Below are 24,476 nucleotides of genomic sequence, written 5' to 3'. Positions count from 1 at the left end.
TCTTGACGTGATTCAGTACAATTCATCATATAAACTTCAATATGAATACAGACATTCAAGTTACATAGCAATAAGAAAGCTTAATCAGCAAGGAAGGTCAGTTGTATCTGAACTGCAAGACAAGTGCCAGGTAGGACAAGGACTGCAGCAATGAAATGTTGGCACTATTTGAATAACAATCTGATTTCCTATCTCTTTGCTGTTTCGTGTTTCTGCAGAACAAGGTATAGAGGGCTTGAGCATACCTTTCTTCCCTAGGTAAAAAGGCATGTGCTCAGTGTTGCTTGAGTGGAAGGTAGCTGGCCATTTTTGCAATAACCAGGAAGCAGCTGTTTACAATAAAGACTTCTACAAGTTTTTACACACTTGAAAGTTGATGTTAAAATAAGATAGGAATTTCAGTGGGTTTGATTTATTTTGTGGACTGCATAATCTGTGGCCCACATAATTAAGTAACGAGTAAAGACGTGGTCAACAGGCTTCAATTTACTATATAAATGCATACCTTCCATAGAAAGTAAAGAAGATTTGTTTAAAGTTGTGACTTTAGGTTCTTGCTTTCCTGAAATCTAAGTGGGAGTTAAAACAGAAATTGTCCAAGCATATTTGCAGAATTACTTGTATGCACTGGCTTCTTTTTAGTAGGAGTTTAATAGATGCTATTAGTAAAAATGTGTGTATACAGCAAGAGAGAGAGCCTATAAATAAAACTGCATGTATTTAGATACACATTTACTGCACAGGAATTCTCAGATCCAACGAAAGTACCTGAATGGTAAAGAAAACTGTTGGTAGCATGTACTGTAAATAGCTAGTGGATAAAGCAGGCTCTTTGCAGTATTTTTCTCCTTAATTAACCAATGGCTATTTTATCAGGAACAATCTCTTAAAGAATTAAGCATACTAAAGCATGATAAGGTGTCCAAATCCAAGTTAAAAGCATCTTTTCCCTTCTTTTTGGAAGAGTTCAGAGAGAGCATGTATCCAAGCCCAAGTATTTTTTTCCTAGAAACCTTTCTAACTAAAGAAAAAATTTAAAATTCATGGTCTGGCTCTTGATCTGCATGTGATTTTAACTTTGGTTTTGTAACTCTTGCTGAGTTTATCCCTGTGTTTTGTGTAACCCAACTGGATGTCACATACCTGTACCACATATTTTAAATTAAATTCCTTTATTCTGAGAGTTTCAGGATTTTAGCTGATACAAGCTTTTCATGTTCCTCAAAACGAAGTGTTATGGTACCAGCAGTATATACATACATCAGACCCGTCCAGATGTGGTCCCTCAGCTGTCTTCAACTGTTTTCTTTGGTTGGTTGGTTTTTTTTGTTTGTTTGTTTGTTTGGGTTTTTAAAGGTTTGGTTTGTTTGTTTGTTTGTTGAATTCCATGTAATACTTTTTTGCTGATAGTCTCTCAGAAGCTTCCTGTAAAGACATCATTGTGTTGCTGCTGGATCCAGCTATGTGTTGAAGGTTTCTCAGATTACACAACAAAGTAGTAGACCCCTGAGTAATCACTGATACCTCCTGCCTGGGAAGGGTTCCTGAAACAACTTTGTACTCTTAAGATGTGCGACTTGCATCTTTCAAATAAAGACTTACAATGTAGCTCATAGGTTCATGAAACTTGGTAGGTAATCAGTTTAATTTTGATAACATTGCTTTGCTTACAGTAGTAGCAGCAAATAATTAGTCTGCAGGACATGAAACACAATATTGGTGAATGTTAGCCCATACCAGGAAAATTCAATGCAGTTCATACTCTGTAATAGCTGAGAACAGGAAGTACCATTTGGCAGATTGAATATTATACTCTTTGTGCCCTCTTTACTGGCAGTGATGAACAAGATAAATCTGCCTTATGCATTGTAATTAAGTTAAATAGTTAAGATTTCTGGAAGAAATAAAACTACTATTTACATAATGTTTGCATATAGAAACTTACTTGTAATTTTATGAGTTTGGCATTTAGTATCAGTTACTTCTGCATGTTTTGAATGGGCTCTTCATATTCCTATGCTTTTCTTCCTTCAGCTTTTTTTAAAAAACCCAGCAACCAAGCATCAAAGGAGACAGTCCATTGTCATCTCAGATAAGTTTCAAAGAATTTGCAGATAGTAATCTCTACTTTTTAGTGTGTTGAGCTTTAGTTTGCTTAAATTGTTACACTCTGTCTTACTAGCCTTGAAACAGAAGATAACTAAGGTAACATTGTCTAATGAATGCGCTTGAAATCAATGATGTTAAATTAACTGTTATTGGATCAGTTACTGTCCTAGACAGGAGTCTTAAATTTTCTGTCAGTTCTTTCACAATGTGGCTTGTTTAGCTTTCCATTTTAGGATTTGTATTCGTAGTGCCTAGTTTCTCATTGTACGATCCTCTCAGAGGCATCTTGTTCTAAAGAATCAACTAGTGAAGCTGAACTTAAGACTGTGGCAGCTAAACTAATGGCTGTGTGGCAGAATACTTGTTTTGAGCCTGTCATTTCCCCAAAGTGTTCCCCAGTTTCATTGTATAGGTATTTATTTGGTGAAATTGAGAAAAAAATTATATTTGTTTTAACCTGTTACCTGCTTTGGTACCTTCTTTAACCTATGTTGCTTTTCTTTCAAAGAGTTCACAAATAAATACTGCATTCAGGCATAGATTTGAACATGTAGGGAGTACCCAGAGACAGTGTTCATTAAAAAAATAGACTAATTCTTTTCAGAGTGTTTCTAAATTCCATACCAAATCAGATTTGACATGTGCTGCTGTACGGTTGGAACTATCAAGGGCTAGAAGTAAGAGATTTCTTAAGTGCATATCCTGGAAAATGCTCTTTCTAGACTTTACACCTCAGTTTGTCAACATACACAAAACTAATTTTTCATGTACAACTTCCATCCTGACAATTGCTATTCATTTTCAGTATATGCTATTGGCCTGCGACTGAAAGTTACTGCTGACTGGTAAATTTATCATCATTACTGGGGTTTGTTTGCACAGTAAAGAAATCGTCTCACTTCAGCAGTACCAAGAAGATCATTAGTGCTTTATCCATCATGCGTGTTTCTTATTTTCCATATCCTTATGAAGGTTCACTGTTCTGCAAAGTCTTTTATACTAGTGTTAGTTCAGTTTGGAGAGGGGACGTTGGGTTTTTGAGTGTTTGTTTTTTCTATTTCAGTTAGGCAAAGTGAATGCAATTTAAGGTTTCTTATTCAGGAGCATCTTTAAACAAATAGTGACATTTTCATATTACTTTTTAAAAAATAAGTAATTTGCTTGGAGGCAGAGGAGGGAAGAAGGGTTATGTGACACAGAAGATGGACTTAAATTTCATTTTGATTAATGGAGTTAAGTGCTAAAAAGCATAAATGGTCTTCAGTGGTTATCTTAGCAAACATCATATTACTGTATCTAGTATAATAATACCTTGTGTTATGTAGCTTAAGTTGCTTTGCCCTGTTTGCATCTGCACTTCGTGTTGTGGTCTTGATAGTCTTTATAATTTCTGGAGCCATTTGGCTTTTTGGAATCCCAGTCATCTGGGAAGAAGGTAAGAAAAGAAGACAAATTGGACAATAAAATACAATTGGTTTGAAGAAGTCAACAGTACAAGACCAGAGCAAGGAAGGGATAAACATAATGTGATGTGGTAAAGTAGGGTGAATTTGACAAACACAGATTCACGACAAACATTCTTAGTTAACTGAGAATGAAATCTGTTATGCTGATAGTTCCTCTGATTATGTTAGGTAAAGTGACTGTTCTGCCAGAAGACTTGAATGAAAAAGTAGGTTCCAGCTCTTCACTGTCCTGTTGAGAGACCATTTTGGCTAAGTTTGGAAAGGCTGAGGGAGAGACAGAGGTAGGTCCTAATTTGTGCTGCCTAAAAATGAAGTTTTCTTTTAGTTACTTGTTTTAATCAGGCGTTTTTGGAAGAAAGAATAAAGTAGATACAGATGCACGGGCAAAATAAAAGGCTGGTTAAGTTGTATCTAGGCCATCTGTCCTAGTCTTCCTTAGATATCTACAGGAGTGTCAGTAAGGTATCGGCCTTTGTGCTTTGCTGAACTGAGGTATTTGCAGGAGTGTTGGTAAGGTATTCACTTTTGTGCTTTTCTGAACTGTTTCCAATAGAGCAACTTAAGCAAAGACCCTGGCTTGTATTGGAAGAAGAATTGTCAAGAAATAACACATTTGGCGTCTCTTTTTCTATAAAACAAACCCTTAAGAGGGAGAGCCAGCAGCCCTGTTCCTGAGACAGTATTTGTGTGATAGCATTACACAGCAGCAAACAGCAAGTTGTTACGGTATTCCAGTCATTGTTTTAGGAAATGCCTAATGTTCCTTGCCATCGTTCCCCTAGAGATATGGCACCAGAATCTCAGTAATTTGTGAGGTCAATTCAGGTGATTAATTTTGTGAAAGTCAGTGGTGCTGCTTTGCACTAATGGGCATTACTTGTTGCAAAGAAAGTTGGTCAGATTAGGGACCCTAGTTAAACTGTATCAGCTGATGCTTAAAGTTCTTCGGCTAGAAAATAAATTGCTTGTAGACTGTGCCTGGAAAAATGAAGATGAAGTTAAAGAGTCCCATAGGCCACCATAGAAAAGAAAGCAATCAGATATTATGAGTACCTCACTGCTGTTATCTCCCTGTGTTTTTAATACCTTCATTGCAGAACTTAGGTTCTGTTTCTTAAGTGCAAGTAAACTGCCTTTCTATCAGACAGGGTTTTTGTCTTTATCGTAGCAATAATTTTAAAAGTCAAATTTTAGCATAGTGTGAAATATTCTCACTTATCATTTGGTTTGCATTAGTAGCTTCCATTGAGTATTTTCAGAAAATACATGTTTTCTTCTTATTTCACGTTTCCTTTCCTTTTCCACTTCAAGGAAGATTAAACCATTTCTGAAATTCTGCTAATACAAGTTGTTAAAATCAGAGATGACTTAAGAGATCATTTGTCTTCGTGCTCTGAAAAGCTTTTAGACCTCTCTCCAGCTGATTATAATTATTTTTGCCTTGTTATAGCTGATTGTTGGGGTGTCTCATTTCAGCAGATGAAGAGAATGTCAGCTGAACTACTAAAAATCTGTCTGAAACTTGTGTATGTATTTTCCTATGACCTTCAGAAACTGAAACAATTGCATTTCAAAAACCGGTAAATGGGCTCTAAATTTGCAGTGGTGCTGCTAGACACTGCAGTGTGGTTTGAGTTCTCTACGCTGTTGCCTGTTTTATCAGTCACACCTGCAGTTCCATGTACTAGGGGAAAGGAGAGAAGGTGTTACACCATGTAGTAGATGTGCTAAAATTGAATAATATCAAAGACACCGTTTTCATTTGAAATTGGTTTAGTGTTTTTTCCTAGATTCTATGTTGATTTCCACTGGTTTATGCCTCGGTTTCAGGACAGCAGTCTCAAGAAATACTGCCTGATTGTTCCTGCTTGTTTCTTCCACGTATTCATAGATGCTTAAGGATGTTTATGAGAACAGAAGTGGTTTTGAAAAGCTCTGTCTTCTCTTTGACACCATAGGGGACATTGAAGAGGGCAACAATATCAGTGTCAGAAAAAGTTGGTTTTACACATCCTCACCAATAGATGAATATATTGGTGAGGACTGAATGTGTTTTCAAAGTGTTGCCAGGCATACTGTTCCCAGTATGAATTGTGTAAATATTTCTGTAACTCAGAGCAAAGGTAGGAGCAGTTAAAGAGAAGTTTTACAGTCCTGTTTCTTGTTTCTGTGTTCCCCTTTTACTATGAGGAGATGACAGATGTAGATGCTCTCTTTGAATCCATGTGTGTAAATGTATATACCTCTTCTTAAGTAATTCCATTTCTACTCTTAAGTTTAGCATCTAGCATACTAGGATTTAATCTGAATTATTGCTCTTGTGGAAGAGGGCCATAGTTAATTTTGCAAAATGGATTACAGACTGATGTTTGTTTTCAATAACCAAGGCTTGCTCCTTGTCTAGGTGAAGGAGGACATCTCTCCTTTACCTTTTTTGTTTAATGCCTTAGTGCAGTGGTCTCCAAAATTGTTGTTTGTGCACTCCTGTCAATATTTCAGCATGCATCTCAATGTATATATATCTCATTTATGAAGTACATAAATGTAATACTTGTACTAAAATCTATCTTTATAAAACATATACAAGAATTAGAAAATTTAAAATTATGAGATAAAGATTCAATATTTGAAAATATTAGATTTTTATTGGTAAAAGAACCCTTTTAGCACTTAATTAAAATATTAAGAATATTCTTGTTTAGTAATATCTTGGTTCAACATTTTGTGACACAGTGGCTTGAAGGTATGGTTCCTCATTAAGTTTATTGTTGCATTATTTTAATGACTAGCACATCTAAGAAGATACCCAGCAAAGATACATGGCTTCATATGGAAGAAGTGCATTGTCTACTGAACTTACTAAGTTGTAGTACTATTTTTTTTCAATCCCATCAGCTAATTATGTGAAGGTTTTTATTAAATTTTGTCTGGTAAATTTCCAAGTACCCTGTCAATCATTTCATGCATGCTAATCTGAAGGGGTAGCAGTTTTCATGTTTTTAACAAATGGGTTCAAAACCCACTGAAACGTCTTGGAAGATTTTTATAAAGGCTGGAAATTTTTATCTCCCAGCTTTTAATGTGTATAAATACAATAGCTTTTTTAGATAACAGCCATTGGTTTTAGTAATATGATCATACAATGATGGAAACTTTTCCAAACATCTGTTTTCAAAATGCTATCTCTATGGCATGAGTTTCTTTTGAAAAGTGCCTGCTTTTTCACTGTTAAAATGTCGCCTTCACTTGGAAGGGGGGATACATAAAGTCTGTTTATTTTTTTCAAAAATATCTGCTAGGTAGCATACTACTGGTAACAAATTATTTCCACAGAAATGGTCAGTGTATTTGAAGCACTCTTCTTTTTAAAACAAACACCCTCAGAGCTCACCCAGAACTAATATTCCTTCTCGACAGTGCTTCTTAGCAGTTAAACCTCTTATGGCATAAATAGTTTCTTAAGTTAATTTCCTATCTTGTTACAAAATATGGTAAATATTTTACTATTTAATAGACTTATTTTCATAAAATTAAGAACATCAGTGACTTCCTGCATTCTTCTGGCTCCAGAATCTTTGCTACAATAGCTTGCCTGTTGTTGATGGAGTGGATGAATTTATTTTGTACTGCAATCTCTTACCACCCTTACTAGACTCTGTTTTTTATTCCAGTCAAAGCAACCACACATTCCTAGTGATATTTGCATAGCTTTTTAATAAAAGTTTTTTTAACTTTTTTTTTTAATTAAAGAAGTAGTTTTATGTTGATAAAGTAACTTCCCTAATGCTTTTCCTTTAGTGGCTTAGGAAAAGTAATTTTTAATGTACCTCATTATTGAAATTCCTGAATTCGAGACATGTTAGAAACATCTGTACTTTCATCCAATTGTAGAGCAAACCTGAAATGGATTTGTTCTTGTACTTGTTTTTTCAAATCTTCAGCAATGTTTTCTATGTGTCTTTGAACAGCATTGCTGACAAAGAAATGAGCTCCAGTTTGTCACTGTAGTTTTCCATGCATTATTTTAGCTATTTTTAAGTCACAAAAATTCAATTCTCAGATGGTATGATGTTTTTTTCCCCTTAATCTTAGGTAAGAAAACTTCAGAGTAGGCTGCTACTTTAATTTATCATTAAAATAAGGGACATTTTTTAAAGTACAAGATTTGCTATTATTGCATTACTTGAAACATTGCTGGAAAAAATGATGATTTATCTTTGTGTTTTGGATGGTTAGTTTTCAGATGTCTTGTTAATTGTGATGGTTTCATGCTACCATTGGCTAATATCTCAAGATATGATACACATTTAGGGTATTGTTAACAATGGTAAATAGTATTTTGAATAGTCTTGATAACTGAAATTTTCTTTAATCTAAATTCTTGTTAGATGTCATTAATTGTCATTGTTTGTTACCTTGGAGTGTGGCTTATGAAGAGCTTGTACTGTAGTAGAAGTGTAGTGCTGCCATTTTCTTTTCACATGCACTCACAGTACTTTCAGTCCATTGTTTCCTTACAGGACTCTTTTTAAACTACTCCATTCTGTAAGGGTTAATTTGGTTAAAACTTAAGTAATACTATCCAGGAATCCACCTCAACAGGCTGCACACGGGTCTGTCTCACTTGCACACAGAAGGAATGGAGTGATTGCACCACTGTCACCTGTCTGGGTTGTGGAGCACATACTTACTCCAGGGCCCCTCAACTGCCTTATGTGACACCAGGCCATCAGACAGACATACGGGCTGAGTGAGCTTACAGATGTCAAACTGTTGGCGATGGAGAGAGACTGGGAAGACTGATTCGTTGATCAGAATCCAATTTTATTGTTGGATACAAATGCTTATATACCATTTCAGAGAGACTAGTAATGTGTACTGCAATGATTAAGTTAAAATCTCATACACAAACTTAAGCATATAACATCTCTTCCTTGCAGAGTTTAATGGGATTTTTTTCTCCAATAAACCTGTCTGATTTAGTCTTCTTGCAATCTAGGTCTAATTTCAAAGTTCCGTTTGCTTTTTCCAAGGCATCCTGTAATCAAATCTCTTATGTTAACCCGGTCCAAAGTCCATTGTCTGTCTTGTGTCCCCCAACATTCCAACATCAAACCATTTATTAAATAGTTGAATGTTTGTAGAATTGAATTTGTGGTTTGGAGTCTCCCTGCCTCCCCTTCCTTCCTTTCTGTCCCTTGCTGTCCTTCCCATCCTTTCCTTCTTGCATTTCATAGGTTGTTACTTTGGTTTTGGGTGGGGTTTTTTGCTTTCTTTGTTTGTTTTAGATAAAAATTAAAGCTTAATATCAGTCCCAATATATTCTTTACATAACCCCACTGATTGTCTTGTCTGCTTATGTGCACTCCTCTTTGATAACCATTGTCTTCATGTGCCAGTTTTCTCTCATCGGTGAAGTGTTGGTAAGGCTGGGAGAGGGGGAAGCTGTTTCTCATTCATAGAACACCTTAGGGCAAATACTGCAGCTCCAAGGCTGGCTCCTTGGAGCATGATAAAGCCTTTAGGTAAGTCCTGGCATTCCTCACATCAGTTTGAAGTATGGATTGTCTTTATCACTAGGAAGGCTGTCTTTAAGAGATCGTTTCTCAGCTAAGTCCTGAGGCAGGGTCAGTCTGGCTAATGCGATAATGTGAAGCAACGACTCATTGTTTTGTTTAGGTTAGCACTATGTGTGAAACAAAAGTAGAAGTACAGATAATGTCCCAGTGATGTTACATCTGCAGAGGCAAAGTGCTAGAAATCATTGGTCTCTGTGTGTTAAATGGATATGATATAGTAACTGCTAGTATCTATACTTAATAGAAGTTGAAATGGAAAACTGCTGCTACATTGGGTTTTTAGTAAGACTTAATTTTTACTGCTCGATTTTTTCATTATGGACACTGCTTAAGAGATATGGCTAGAAAATGCCACGGATATATTTAACTTTTCCATTTGTTGTGAGGGGAAACGTAATTCTTTATTCTCCTCTTTACATAACTCTTCTCCCTTTGTCCCAAGTAAGTCTGTGCGTGTTTTGGTGGATTTGTTCATTGTTAGAAAAAGTTTCATAGGTCTATGCTTTTACTTCATTGCTGCTGTTTTTTTACAGGTGTTTTGTAAAAAACAAATAAAATGCTCTGTTATATTGAAAGCGGATTGTTAGTTGAGTCTGATATTGGTCTAAAACTACTTTGCGTGAGATATGTGAAGAAATAAAAAAAAGGAAAAACAGTTGATAATCAACTCTATTCTTTCTGTGTCTTGTAGATACAGAACTTTATAGCTAATTAAGAACTAATTCTTGGACTGAAAAATTATATTCAGTTTCTATTTGAATAGATATCTAGTCCTGTTAGACAATAGAGGTTTTGTTGTTGTTGTGTTTATACAAAAATGTTTTATTTAAACTGCTGTGTTACACAAAATATTATCATTGAAAGTGCTAGACAAATTTTTTTTTTTTTTTAAGTACAGGAAAAGCAAAAGGACAGTATGCATCCAGAAGTGTATAAAATTTTGATCTTGGCATAAACATGCTCTCTTTTGGGTCTTTGACTTATAGAAAGAAAAATACTAATTTTCTCTCTAATATTGAAAATACTTTACGCACTGAAAACTGAGCCCTAAACCTGTAGTTCTTCCTGTGGATGTGTTTTTTGCCTTATGTGCCCCATCTCTGTTACTGTTGCTTCAAATCCTTCATATTTCTGTGGAGGAAAGTCCTTTGAAGTATGGACTGTTGCAGCTGTCGGGGATTTGTAAGTGTTATATCTCATGCAGTGCTGCTTGTCTATACTGTCTTAAAGATCTGCAATTTGTCTTTATGCAGAGCTTATTTATTATTTGACTTCCTATCTCCTTTGCAAACAAGAGCTTTAGGTTTCTGACTTATAGTGCTGTCTTTGTAGAGTTTGTGCCTTCAGGTTTCAGGCTGAAAGAGTGTATGAAAGTACATGATAAAAGAAACATTGCTTTGGTAGCCCTCAAGAGAGCCTGTCAGTTACTTGTTCTGTGGTAAGTCAACAGGCAAGTCAACCGTAGAAATAAAAAACTATTCATTATTCTTATGTAATTTTCTTAATATACACTGTAGTTCTGTGAAGATATCTGGGACTATGTGGTGCACAGGCAGAACTTGTAGTTCACACAAGTTTCACGCAACTGCGTTAATTTGGATGATTATAGTTGAAGTAGGCTCTTCCCAACATAGAGTAGCCTTGTGTTCTGTAGTGCTTTTTGTGAGTTAATTTCAAATGTTTTATGCATGTATGTAAACTGTCATGGATTACTAAGCTTTGATAAATATTTCAGCAAGTTGTTGCTGTTACCCTGGTTGTAAAATTATTTCAGGCTACTCAGTTTGTCTTTTGCCCTTTCCTTGTTCTGATTTGACGCTGTGGGATAAGAAAGCCTAGTAAGTTATTATGGGTGCTATAGTGTTTGAATTTCATTTGACTATTTTTTTCTGTTCTGTGTACCATATGTTAATCTCTGGTAGGGATCCTGCATTGTCCTTCATGCATGGTATCGTTAGGGAAGCTCTAAACCAGTTGTGGTGAACTGTATTATTTGTTTTTTTCTTCTTGTAATTTCTTGTAATTTTCTTGTAATTTCTCTCTGCATTTCTTTTACTTCTGTGTGCAGATTTGTTTTGTAGTCTTGCATTTATTAGTAATGTAGTTGAATTAAGATTTTTACTCTTTGTGAGGTGTTACTATGTGTTGTGATGTGAGTTCTATTAGGCTGCTCTTCTCCAAATCAGGCAAATTTATTTTGAGAAACAAGGATTATGGAATAGCTCTTACTTTGCTGGTCCTTCTTATAAGCCTAATGGAAATTCATTACCAGACTCAGAGCTTCGATGAGAGCTAGCTGGCAAGATAAGGAGCCCATGTTCTTTTCTTTGAATACTGTATGATCTACATCAAAATCCACATGTTGACATGTTGGTATTGTTTAACAGAGACCTTAGATGATAGTTAGCTGATCTCTTAGTAAATAATAAAATCTGGCATTAGCTTTTTTTTTTTTTTGCATCGAACTCTACAGCAAATAGCATTACCCACTACAGTTTTATTTTCCCTATTTCAGTCCCCTTTGGTTTTGAACTTAATTTCTGGGAAGAACATAAAACAACTTAAAATTTCCCATCAATTGTTTATCCCTGGAGATGTCCAAGAGGCATTTGGTCTGGTGCTGGGTGATGATGTGGTTTAGGAGTTACAGTGATAGTGCTGGGTTCACTGGATGTTCTTGAAAGTCTTTTCCAGTCTTGATGATTCTGTGATTCTATCTAATCAGTGTAATTCTTCCTTACTTATCTGAGTAAACTAAATTTTTTTTCATATTTTCTTTTATCTCTCCACCGTTCTCTTCTGTATCTGGTTTAGATGTTTCTTACAGTGTTAGCAAGTTAACGAAGATGTATTATTCCAGTGTTAGTTTCCCCATGCTACCTTAGAAAACAGGCACTTTGTTTTGGTTGCCTCTGTCTCTATATGCAGTTAAACCTATGGTTAGCACTGTATTAGAATGTGTGAACAATTTTACTGCTATATGGAAAGCTAACTTAATTACAATCGATATGGCTTAGTGTTTTGCATAAGTTTTTGATTTGGTAATCCATGTTATTAATGTCCTCTTTGAACAAGCCTTGTCCTGCATGAAGGTATTTGATTCCTTTCCCCTCCTTCAAGGTTCTGTAGGATTTACATATTTTTGTTGGCTTTTTATGACAAGAACTTTGTCAGGTATTTACTTATGTCTCTCCATACTGAGTTTTCTTCTATATATCTTCATTTACAGTTAGTGAATGTCTTCTGTAGTCTCTCTGGCATGTATTTATGGCACTTTGCTTTGCTGAGCAATATGGTTGTTTTATAAAGGTGCAATTCACCTAGGATTTAAGGTAAGGCAATACTTGTGTGCAAAAACTCTATTACAATAGTTTTTCTTCTCTTAAGAAGACAGTCATGGAGTGTCACCAATTTCTGGTGTCATCTAACCTCCAGTCATATATTGTAGCATCATATTCTGTAACCTGCTTTTTGGGCAAGTGGAGTTAGTGTTACAGCACCATGCCTGAAGTAAGACTTCAATGAAAGAAATTGGAAATTTTGGAGCAGCCTTCTTGTTTCCCAGCTTTCCTCTTGGCAAGTGCAAGGAACCCAGTAGCAACATGTTTCTCCACATCTTGCCCTTCAGAGCAAGGACGCTTCACTGTGTTCGCTTTGCCCCTCTTTATTTTCCTGGTTGCTGGTTGCAGATGGCTGATGGAGGTGCACTCTGCAGGGATCTGTTAATGAATAGCTTTGTTTCTTCTTTTCTGGCACAGTTTTGTTGGTGGCGGCAAAAGCAGAGGAGTGATTTTGCTTTGTTCTGCAGTTCTAAAATAGTCAGTTAAGTATATTCTGGGGCAAATGATCAATCTTCCCTCTCTCCCACCTCACCTCCAGCTGATTGTCAGCCAGATGAATTGTGCTGGCAGAGACCAGCTGGGCTTTGATACAGTTTTGGCTTTAACATTTTCAGTTCCAACTTCATGTTTACTCTGGTTTTTAAGCATTTGTGTCAGTCTGTACATAATTTGAAATTATTTTTCTATGCGGTGTTTCTTTCTCATGATGTCTTTGAAATATAGTATTAATCTAGTAAGGAATTTTACTAAAGTTTCAAACTCGTCTACTCTGAAAAACAAATGCTAAAATTATAAAAGAAGTATCTTGAATTAATGTGTGTTCTAATTATGTTAAATGTGGTTAAGATGAATATACAGATGAAGTAATTTAGACAGTTCAGGTGTATGCCAAGGAAAGTGCTTTGGCACAAGTCATACCACCTCTGACAAATTCAGAGTTGCCTGTGTGGGAAAAGTTTGTGCCGCTCTTTTAACAGAAGACCAGAGTCAGTGTAGCTTTTTGTTTTGTTTTAAGGACTACCACAGCTTTATGAAGATTGAAAACAATATTGGATAGTCTTTTGTGAAGTAGACTAAACCATTAGCTAGTATGGCATTTGATGGCACTAAAGCAGGGATTTTGAAGGGAGTGAAGCTCGTTTGTATGGCTACAAAGCATTTCTACCACTTTTAATTTCCCTGTATGACACTGCTTGTATTAATTTGAATAGTTTTGCTTTATCTTTATTTTGGCTTCACATAAGGTATCTAATTACACTTTAAATTCTTATTCCCTGTTTATTTTTAGCTTTATTCAACTCAGCTTATGTAGTCGACTGCCTCCATTTGTGTGTTACCCATTTGTCTGGTCTGACTAAGCAGTTGAGTTATAGGTAAAGCTAAGGTGACTTATTTTGTCTTTTAATCCAGTTACTTTGGCACTTGTGTAATATCCTACTAACTTGTCTTTGCAGCCGATCAGATGATGATTCTGGGTCAGCATCAGCTTCTGGATCTGGTTCAAGCTCTGGAAGCAGTAGTGACGGAAGCAGCAGCCAGTCAGGCAGCAGTGACTCTGACTCTGGTTCAGACTCAGGCACTCAGTCAGAATCAGAGTCTGACACATCTAGAGAGAAGAAACAAATTCAATCTAAACCACCAAAAGTTGATGGATCTGAGGTAAACAAGGTACATAAATGAATTCTTTGTCAAGAAAATGGCAAAGGAAATACTAAAAAAGTGGCAAGGAAATAGTAAAAAATATTTTAAAATTATTTTTAAAAGCAGTGCTCATTAAAAAACAAAGAGGTAATGAAATGTTCTTAATTAGATTTTAACTTGATTGGGTTAGTGAAAGCATGTACTTTGCTGCCTTAAACATTGGGCAGGTTTCTCATATAAGTGTTTAAATTTGTGCTTTTAAAATTCTCACATTTGTAAGTATTTTCAGTTAAAAGGCTACCTAAATTTCATCATACAGAAGCATGTCCTAATTTACTGGAACTTATGAAAGAGAAAGATAACATATACTGTTGTTCCTGAATTCTGTTTTTACATTGTTTCTCAAATGCTTGGTTTCATTGTATGTATAAATAAATTGTGTAAAAATTTCAAGCTTACATATGGTTAGCTTTCTTTATCAATAAGTCTGCTAAGAGCAGGAAAAAAGTGGTGTTGAGAAATCTCTTCAATCCAGTGGGCCAGAATTACATGCACTCTCCCATGTTTATGGAGTGGTATACCATATTTATGAAGGTAGTTATGGATGAGTCACACCAAGAAGTGAAGACTGTTAAGAATTCTCTGTTAAATTTTTTCCCATATGTTTAACTATTACTGTATGAAACAAAATCATGGCAGTTGAGCAATCTGAAAGAATTTATCTGTGTGAATTTAAAAATGTACTTTATGAAGTTTTGCTTTAACAATTACCTACACAACTATGGTTAAACATGTTTCAGTAATTATCCTAGTGACTAGCATGTAACATTCTGTTTTGTAGAAATCTTACGACTTTAAAAAGCTGTCTGATATTGTTAGTTAATGTTAGTGTTTTGTAGTGAATTATTTTGTAGTGAAATGTTTTAATTGATAAAATTAGGATGCTACTTAGGAAGAGTAAGTATGTGGTAAACTGGAGATTTTCAGTATGTTTAACTGACTCTTGCGTGTCTATTCCTGTTTAGTTTTGGAAGTCTAGTCCAAGTATACTTGCCGTGCAAAGATCAGGAGTACTCAAGAAGCAGGAACAACAAAAGGCAGCCTCATCAGACAGTGTTTCAGAAGAGGTGATTAATGTAATTTTTAAAATGTACACATTACAATAAAATTACATTGAGCGAATTTATATTCTCAGAGTGAGCATAGAAGCCTGGGGTTAGTCTATAAAATTAATGTTCAAATAACTGACATTTTTATGCAGAAAAGATACCTCTGGTCACTTGTTTCCAAGTGAGTTGTCCCAAAATTATAGCAGTGCTATTCTGTGCTTTTTTTAGGTAGCTATTCTGTGTTGTCCAGACAAAATTTTCAAGCCACGTGGTACTGACTTACGCTGTATTTCTGGCTTCTTGAGTTTATTGTAAAGATAAATAAAAATGCTAAGTTATTTTTTCAGTGTGTTTTTGGAAAAGATGTCTGCTATAGTTTTCAGAAATTCCATATGAAGTAGAAAACTATTTTTTACAAGTCTTGTAATAGTTACTACAGAAGAATTCTTGTATTTTAAGTATGAGGCCTGTATTCTAGGTATTTCAAAACCTAAATCGTAGGCTGACTTTTTGCAGTAGGAATATCTTTTAAGAACACTAATCGGAACTATGAAATGTAATCTATTTCTAAAGCTGTCTTTTTGTCCTGTATTACAAAGACTTTGTACTGTAGTCACACTCATTTGGTTGAATTTCTGTTTTTGTCTGATTTAGGAGCTCATCTTTTAAAGAGGAAACTTAATCATCTATCATTAAAATTTTAATTTACACCTGTTAAACACTCTCTTCCACAAAGATGCTTTTCAGGATAAAAGTTATTCTAAACTAAGTCTCAGACAATGAGACTGGCCTTAACAAAACTTAGCTTTAAGGGGGTTCTTGTTTTTACTTTTATTGTAAAGAAAGAAGGGATATGCTATTCTCAAAATTTTCTTGTACTGGTGTTTCAATGTGAACAGATATGAAAAGTGAAAAAGCTCTTGAGGGTAGGAGATTTCATTAGGATTTTTATAGAGACGTCATCTTGAGTAATGTGGAGCAGCTTACACCATGACTGTTCTTATGCGGGCAGAGTGTTGGTTTTTGAAGATGGGGGTTTTATGTGGTGTTCTCCAGAGCAGTATTGGCATAGTGTATTCATAGATGGATAAGTACAAAAACAATACCAGTATCCAAACAGCTAAATTGGAAGGCATGAAGAGGGTAAAATGTGACAGTGGAAACTCAAATTTGACAGTGGAAACTGATACATCTTTTCAAATTCTACTTGTTAGAAGATTTTTTATGTAATTATTTTTTGTAAAAATGAGTTGTCTTTGGTTTATTTCCTTTGGCTTTGGTTTATTTCCTTCCTCTGCAGGACTCCTCAAGTAGTGAAGATTCAGGAGATGACTCATCCAGTGAAACCAAGAAAAAAACACATAAAGAGTAAGATATTTTCCTAAGTAATAGCACACATTTTTTTATCATAGAGACAGATGCTTATGTTTGATTTCCTCACTCTTGAAATGCTTAAGTTCTCTTCTTAATTTGTCTTGATCTTTCATTTCTAATTTTGTAATTATAAAATGAAGAGTCAAATGAGTATCTCTGTCACACTAGTTTCTCAGCAAAAGAGTCCGCAATGTGTTTGAAAACATTCATCAGTGCTTTTATTTCTAAAATACTTTGTTGCAGTTTAATAACTACTTAACTGTATTAAGTTGTTATTTAAGGTATTAAGATTGAATTTTCCTGTATAAAGTCAGAGTTTGAATCAGGATACTGTACATCATCTTTCCTGTCACAAAGTAAAATATTTCAGTTAAGCAGAAACCAGGGAATCCTGCTACTCAGAGTTCTGGGTTGAAAGCAAAACCAGTGAGAGACTCCAAGTCAGACATACAGTTTATTAGGAAAAGGGAATAAAACCTGAAGCGGCCAGCTGAAGAAGGATTGTCCTTCTTGGATGTCCTGGCTAGCAATCCAGCACTGCTAGCAGTATTGGGGCACTATCCTGATTTCAGTGATCCAGGACAGCACCTAAGGCAATCGCCCTGTGCTATGATAGTGGCTACAATCAGCAGAAGAAGAGAGTGGACTCCAGCTGTGATGAATGCAGGTTTATTGGGCCCCAGGGGAACCAACAGCCAAAGACAGTTTCAGAGAGGTTACAATAGCTTATAAGGGGGGAAGGAGACAGGGGAGGAGTCGGTCCTCGGGTGAATAGAGTTTCAGAGGAGAGTGAGATACAAAAGATTGACTTAGGGAAAGCACCAGTGGGGATAACTTGAGAGTGGGGCCCCGGTCTCTGAGCCAATTACTCCAGCTCTAGCTGGAAGTGTCTAGAGAGAAAGGTGGGAGTGCTGAGTGACAGACAGGACACTGGGGGGGGATTTGAGATAGGATACATTGGTTGCCATGGCAACTGGGGAGGAGTTGGGATAACTGGCAGCACAAGGGAGGGAGGAGATAACCAGGGCAGAACCATTACAAGAAAGGGGGAAACTGAACAATCCAACTTAAACAGACACAACAAAAAACAAATTACATGCAATAGTACAAAAGAAGAAAACCACTGACAGAGTCAGAATACAACCTGACACCCTGCTAGTTAGGGTGGTGGTAGGAGTCTAGATAAAATGGTCTTATTGAAGTGGTGATCCTGTGAAAAAGATCTGGAAGCTCTTGTCTTCTGGAAACAGGTAAGGGCTGCCGGTTCTGTCCCAAAGCCCAGATTATATCCAGGTGGCGATGCTTAGCTCCTCCCCCCTGGGTGGAGCATCTCACAATGGGCTGATACTATTCTGAGTCATGCAGTGGGTTCTTGATTACCCAATAAATAGAAATGGCTCCTGGAGGGAGTTGTCTCTGAGTCATGTGGCAAGGCATTGTTGGGCCCATTAACAGGAGATGAGGAAAAAACAATGCCCCTCCTGGTTTCAGCAGCTCTTGAGGATGGGAATAGAATGCATCTTTATATTGTAACCTAGGACACTCAGTAACAAGTGTCTTACTCATAGTACCTTGCCTGTCTGTGAAGCACTGATTTGAGAGTTTAGTGGAAGCTTTTGGGAGCCAGTGCCACTCACCAGTTGTTTTCAGTTCAGGTTTTCAGGTTTTTCTGCATTTCTCAAATCTGCCTCTGTTATTTTTCATTTCTCGTGCCAAAATTGCTAATTCTTCACATGGGCCACAGGGACCATAGGCATTAGACAATATGAGACCCTCCGCAATACAGTATGATAGAACTTTATGATTTGAAAATGTCTAACTTCTGATGAATATGTATCTTACCAGGTAGACTTGTTTTCTTAATGTCACGTTAACTCATTTCTTCATGTTGAAATTTATAAAGAAATCCAGATTTTTGTTGTTATTTTAGATTTTAAATCGCTTTGATGCCATTGGACATTTTTTAACTTACCTAGTATTCACTGAGGACAAATTTCTATCTCATCAACTGAAATAACTGTTACAAGATTTTTATTTCTGTGAAGAGTCTTGAAATAGCAGCAGATCCCTCATGGATGAATAACTGTTCTAAAAAATGCAACAATATGAAATTACTGTTTTGTCTTTCATCATGTACAGTGAAGACTGGCAAATGTCAGGATCAGGGTCAATGTCGGGAACAGGTTCAGATTCTGAATCGGAGGAAGACAGGGAGAAAAGCAGCTGTGAGGAGAGTGAATCTGACTATGAGCCAAAAAACAAGGTCAAAAGCCGTAAACCTCCAACCAGGTAAGAAGTTGGGCATTTGAATGCTCTATTTTAAACTATTTCTAAAAAGCAATTGAGTATTTACTACTACTATGCATGAGACTGAAAATGGTAGTACTTACTGAGGAAAAAAATAGGGTTTTTTTTAATATACATAATATGATAATATATTAATGCTTTCTAGTGACTATCTTTTCCTGTCTGCTTTAAATGAGAGTAATTGCGCATTCATTAAATACTTGTATTCAGAAAACAATGCAGAAAATTAATTGTTGCCTCCATTGAAACATCATTGTTGTGTCATACATTATTGTCTTATTGTCTAATTGTGAAGAATTAAGCCCAAAAGTGGGAAAAAGAATGCAGGACCAAAAAAGAGGCAACTTGATTCTTCAGAGGATGATGATGAGGAGGAGGAGGATGATGATTATGATAAGAGGGGATCTCGTCGTCAGGCGACAGTCAACATTAGTTACAAGGAAGCTGAAGAAACCAAGACAGATTCTGATGATTTGCTAGAAGTTTGTGGAGAAGACGTTCCACAACCTGAAGAAGATGAATTTGAAACTATAGAGAAATTTATGGATAGTCGAGTTGGCCGTAAAGGAGGTATATTTTTTTAAGTGTTTTTAAAGTCCTTGTTAAGATCATGGTGCAACTTCAACGCATATTCTCATCTATAGGTTAAAAAGCAATTGTTTTAAAGTTACAAAGAAGTCATACTGTTGCACCTTTTATATTCGTAAGAATGCTTCTATTCCTTTCTAAGTATTGTAGAATACAGAAAAATTGCATACCTGAGTAGAATATAAAAATTAGGTGGAAGATAACTCTATATTGCATGAATGCATGCCATGTTATTATGACACTGTACAGTTCAGTGGTCTTGATCAGTACAAATTATTATGTATGTGGAGAAAGTAGACTACATGGGAGAGCTGACTAGTAGTTTGAACATAGAAAGACAGTGTTGGTAAGGCTGAACCACTGAAATAATGATTTCAGGTACTGCTGTACAAATACAGAACAATGTGTGGAATGGCTACCAAAAATACATCTAAAATTGCAATGGTATCTAGAATTCTGCCTTGTATTTGAGTCTGCAGGTTAAAATCTTAGACTCATAGAATGGGTTTGGTTGGAAGGGACCTTAAAGATCAGCTAATTCTAACTCCTCTGCCATTGGCAGGTATACATTTCACTACACCAGTTTGGTCAAAGACACATCCAACCTGGTCCTGAATACTTACTTCCTGGCATGGTGAATCAACAGCTTCTCTGGGTGTAGCCAGGCAACTAGTTATGGTGCCTCACCCCCCTCTTAGCAAAGAATTCTTCCTAATACCTAATCTAAGTCTCCTTCCGTTTAAAGTCATTACCTCTTGTCCTACTACTATGTGCCCTTGTCTAAAGTCCCTCTCCAGCCTTCTTATAGCCTCCTTTAGGTACTAGAAGGTGCTGCAAAGTCTCCCCAGAGGCTTCTCTTCTCCTGGCGTAACAGCCTCAACTGTCAGCCTGTTTTCATACCATAGCTGTTCCAGCCCACTTTACCTTGTTGGTGGCCTCCTCAGGATGTACTCAAGAAAGCCCACATCCTTGTTACAGTGGGGAGACCCCAGACCCTGGGGTCTTTCTTTTTTCTCTTTTTTGAAAATGAAGTTTATATTTTTCATTTTCCAGTTAGTGTGAACTTCCCTGCCCCATGATCTCAAAGGTTATGGTTGTGGCTTAGCTATTTCATCTGCCAGTTCCCTGTAGATGTATCTTATCTGGTCCCATGCACTTGAAACTTCTCAAACCTGATATTTTCCTGGAGTGGGTGATTCCTCCTTCTCTCATTCCCTCCCTGCCTTTGCTTTCTCTGGTGTGGCTTAGTCCCTTGCCTAGTGAAGACTGAGGCAAAGCAGTTGTCGTGTATCTCAGCCTGCTCTTTGTCCCAAGTAACCAGTTCTCCCATACTACTCTTAAATATCTAAACAAACACATGAAAAAGCCCCACCCAAATGCTGAGCCCTTACACTGCAGGGCTACCTTTCTCCATTGGTTATACGTACTGTCTTAAATGATTGACCCTTGTCAGAATTAGTACTCTTCTCTCAAATTCCCTCTTCCATGCTGTCCCATATCCTCTTCCAGTATATGTTGTTACTGCTGTAGTCAAAGTCTTAAGAACAAAGCTTCTTTCATTCTTCCAGCACAGATGATATTGCTACTTTTTTGGCATTGCCTCTCTGGGCAGAGTTTATCTGCCCCAGCAGCTTGCTGGTCTCATTTCCTTTTCAACACTGCTGAGATTAGCTCACTTGGTTAGAGGTGGATGGTAATAATGCCAGGGTTTTGAGTTTGATCCCTATACCAGCTGAAGAGTTGGACTCCATGATCCTTGTGGGTCCCTCCCAGCTCAGAATATTCTGTGATTCTGTACCCTGTCCTCACCAAAATGAGCCCGTTACCTGCTGCTAATGTGCTGCAGCTACAACACAGTCTGTGCTTAATCTGTACTTTATAATTTTTACCTTGTAAGATAATGGAGGCCGGACAAACAACAAACTTGTTTAGGAAGAAGGAGATTTATAGTGTCCCTGTTTGTAGTTTTTTATGTCTTGAGGCTGATCAGACATAACATCAGATGTCTTTTTTATGCTCAGAGATAAGACTAGTGTAACAGAAGATGACAAGCGTTATTAGTGTGGAGCATTCCCTATTGACTGCTTTAAAAACCAGGAATACAAATAAAATTTTCATGAGGAAAGATAAGGTATTGCAGGGTAGGTGTAGACGTTTTGGTTGCTCTTTTATTCTCTTGACTACTTGTGCATATCTTAATGTATGTACATCATAATCTTTCAAATAATAGTAATGACATGAGTGCAGTAGACACTGGTCAAGTATATGCTCATCTAAAATTACCACCAATTACTTTGCTACATTTTTAACTGGTTAACTTATGACAATGCACACTTACTCAAGGCATATGATGTGGTTTCTTTCTCAGCCACAGGTGCTGCAACCACAATATATGCAGTTGAGGCCGACGGTGACCCAAATGCTGGGTTTGAAAAATCAAAGGAGCCGGCAGAAGTACAGTATCTTATTAAATGGAAAGGTTGGTCGCACATCCACAACACTTGGGAAACTGAGGAAACACTGAAGCAACAAAATGTTAAAGGAATGAAGAAACTGGACAATTACAAGAAAAAGGATCAGGAAACAAAACGATGGTGAATATATTTTTTTAATCAATTAATATATTTTTAAATTATTTTGAAACACTGTAGGTATTCTGTTGTGTTTCTGAGACCTGTTACCTGGTTTTGAGAAGGTAACAGGTTTTTGTCTTTTTGGGAAGATGACAACTTTGAAAGCCAAAGCCCCTTTAATATGTTCCAGTAACATAATTCTCTGAATCTGGTGTGTGTGTGTTTGTGTATGTGTCTGTATGGTGTGTATGTGTCTGTATGGAGTTTGAACAAGGTGGGTAGTATTTAAAAATGAATAATAAATTGTAGCTTTTGGTAATTTTTCCATTATACTTTGATTGGTGTTCTTCAAGAATTGCTTAAGGATCAATGTTTTCTTGGTGCATTAGCCATTTCAGGTGACTTTGCAGAATTCAGTTTTCTTTGCTGAAACCTGAGGTTGAAGCTTGAGAATAAAAACCATGAAGAAATACATGCATTTTAAAGTCATCTCTTTGGTGTCCAGTTTTATTAGTATGTTTAATATAATCAATGAATGTTGGTGGGATTTTTAGCAACTAATCATTAGATGGATTCTTACAGAGTGAGCCACCCTGAGTGCTGTTCCATGAAAATAACCTGTAAAGTGTACTGCTTATCTGGAGACATAGCTACTACAGCTATCAGTTGTACTAGTCAAGCAACTAATGGAGAATACTAATTTTCAGCGATAAGTATTTTCAGTCATTAATGGTGAGGCACTTAGGCCAGACACAGCCATTTTTTAGTAGGGATTTTTAAGTTGTTCCTTCAAAAAAACTTTCCAGGGAAGATTCATGGGATGATTACATTCAGAGCTGTAGAGTTGCTGAATTTTCTTAGTTTTAGAAGTATATGGTGTAATAAGTGTTGTGAATTAATTCCTGCTCCAGGCTGAAAAACGCTTCTCCAGAAGATGTGGAATATTACAACTGCCAGCAGGAGCTTACAGATGATCTACATAAACAATACCAGATAGTGGAAAGAATAATTGGTATGTTACAAACTTGTGGACAGAAATCAACGTCAGAGATTCTGTATGTTCTCAATGCTCTTGTATTTATAGTTAAGAAATGTAAAATATTGATACCACAAAATTTTAATCCAAAACAAAACTTCAGGTAAAGAGAAGAGCTGTCAGGCTGTCTGTATGGGTCTAGCTTATGTTGTATTATTATGTAAAATGAATGTTTTCCTACAGTACAGAAGTAAAATGCTGATCAGAATTCTGATGCATTTTGCAGCTCATTCAAATCAGAAATCAGCTGCTGGTTATCCAGACTACTATTGTAAGTGGCAGGGTCTGCCTTATTCTGAATGTAGCTGGGAAGATGGAGCTCTCATTGCCAAAAAGTTTCAGGCACGCATTGATGAATACTTCAGCAGAAATCAATCCAAGACCACTCCCTTTAAAGATTGCAAGGTGAGTAGGTAACTTGCAATGGATTTATAATCAGTTGTACTGGGTCTGACTAGGATAGGGTTAATTTTCTTCATAGCAGCCTCTGCAGTCTGTGGTTTATTTTTGTGACCTAAATGGTTTTGGTAACACATATTGGCTGTTACTGAACAGTGCTTGCACAGTGCCTTCTCTGTGTCCTATGTAGTCATTCCCCACCATGAGTAGGTTAGGAGGGAGCACACTAGTAACAACTGAACTACCTGCTGACCAAAGAGGTGCTTGGTTCCGTTTAATGTCTTACTCAATAAATTAGGTGGGCTGAGCAGGGGCTGCCTGTTGCCTGGAGATTTGTTTGTCATCAGTCTGCTGGTGAATTGATGTATGGCTCATTCTGTCCCTTGTGGGATTTTTTTTCTGTGTGTTTTTTGTTTTGATTGGGTGGGTATTTTTCCTTCACCCAGTAGACTCCTTATTTTGACCCACAATTTTTTTCTCACTTTTTACCTCTTCATCTCTCTCTCTTGTCCCTCTAGGGTGGTAAGTGAGTAAGCAGTTGGGTGGCAGCTTGGCTCCTGGCCAAGTTCAAGCTACCACGTCAGTTGCAATAGTAAAAATGTGATTTTTTTTTTAAATCTACATATCAAATAGACATTATGAGTTTTTTTGAAAGTTTTTTCAGAATACCAGTAATGATGTATAGTAGGATGTATGGACAATAGCACTACTGAGAATAGGTTTTGTAGATGCCAGTCCCCTGCATTTTTACTAGCATTCAGAAATGGATTTGTTCAGTATTGTAGTTTATTTTAAAAGAAAACTTTGAGTGAGTTAATGTCATTCATGTTGTGACATTTAGGTTGGCAATCAAACTAGTTTCAATTTGCTAATTACTTGGTGGTTTTATATGGTCTGGCTTACATTGATAGATAAAAACTAGAGTTGATGAGCTAGTAAATACCTCCTGTTACT

At 36.6% G+C, this 24,476-nt stretch overlaps 1 protein-coding gene across 6 annotated transcripts in view; it reads left to right on the top strand.

Moving 5' to 3' along the window:
• Positions 1–24,476, top strand: part of CHD1 (chromodomain helicase DNA binding protein 1) — a 56,408-nt gene that overhangs the window by 5,773 nt on the left and 26,159 nt on the right. For 4 of the 6 annotated variants that reach the window (XM_030968057.1, XM_030968059.1, XM_030968056.1 and 1 more), the window contains exons 3-10: positions 13,950–14,163; positions 15,162–15,263; positions 16,546–16,613; positions 18,759–18,908; positions 19,222–19,496; positions 21,883–22,108; positions 22,999–23,099; positions 23,350–23,528. In XM_030968057.1, the coding sequence (XP_030823917.1) occupies positions 13,950–14,163; positions 15,162–15,263; positions 16,546–16,613; positions 18,759–18,908; positions 19,222–19,496; positions 21,883–22,108; positions 22,999–23,099; positions 23,350–23,528 (1,315 nt within the window). The remainder of the gene's footprint in view (positions 1–13,949; positions 14,164–15,161; positions 15,264–16,545; positions 16,614–18,758; positions 18,909–19,221; positions 19,497–21,882; positions 22,109–22,998; positions 23,100–23,349; positions 23,529–24,476) is intronic. The other 2 variants (XM_030968060.1, XM_030968058.1) reach the window with 1 other exon arrangement.

This window comes from Camarhynchus parvulus, chromosome Z, assembly GCF_901933205.1.
Source record: "Camarhynchus parvulus chromosome Z, STF_HiC, whole genome shotgun sequence".
NCBI classification, from domain to species: domain Eukaryota; kingdom Metazoa; phylum Chordata; class Aves; order Passeriformes; family Thraupidae; genus Camarhynchus; species Camarhynchus parvulus.
Note: the sequence above shows the minus strand (reverse complement) of the source record. Positions and strands in the feature narration are given on the sequence as shown.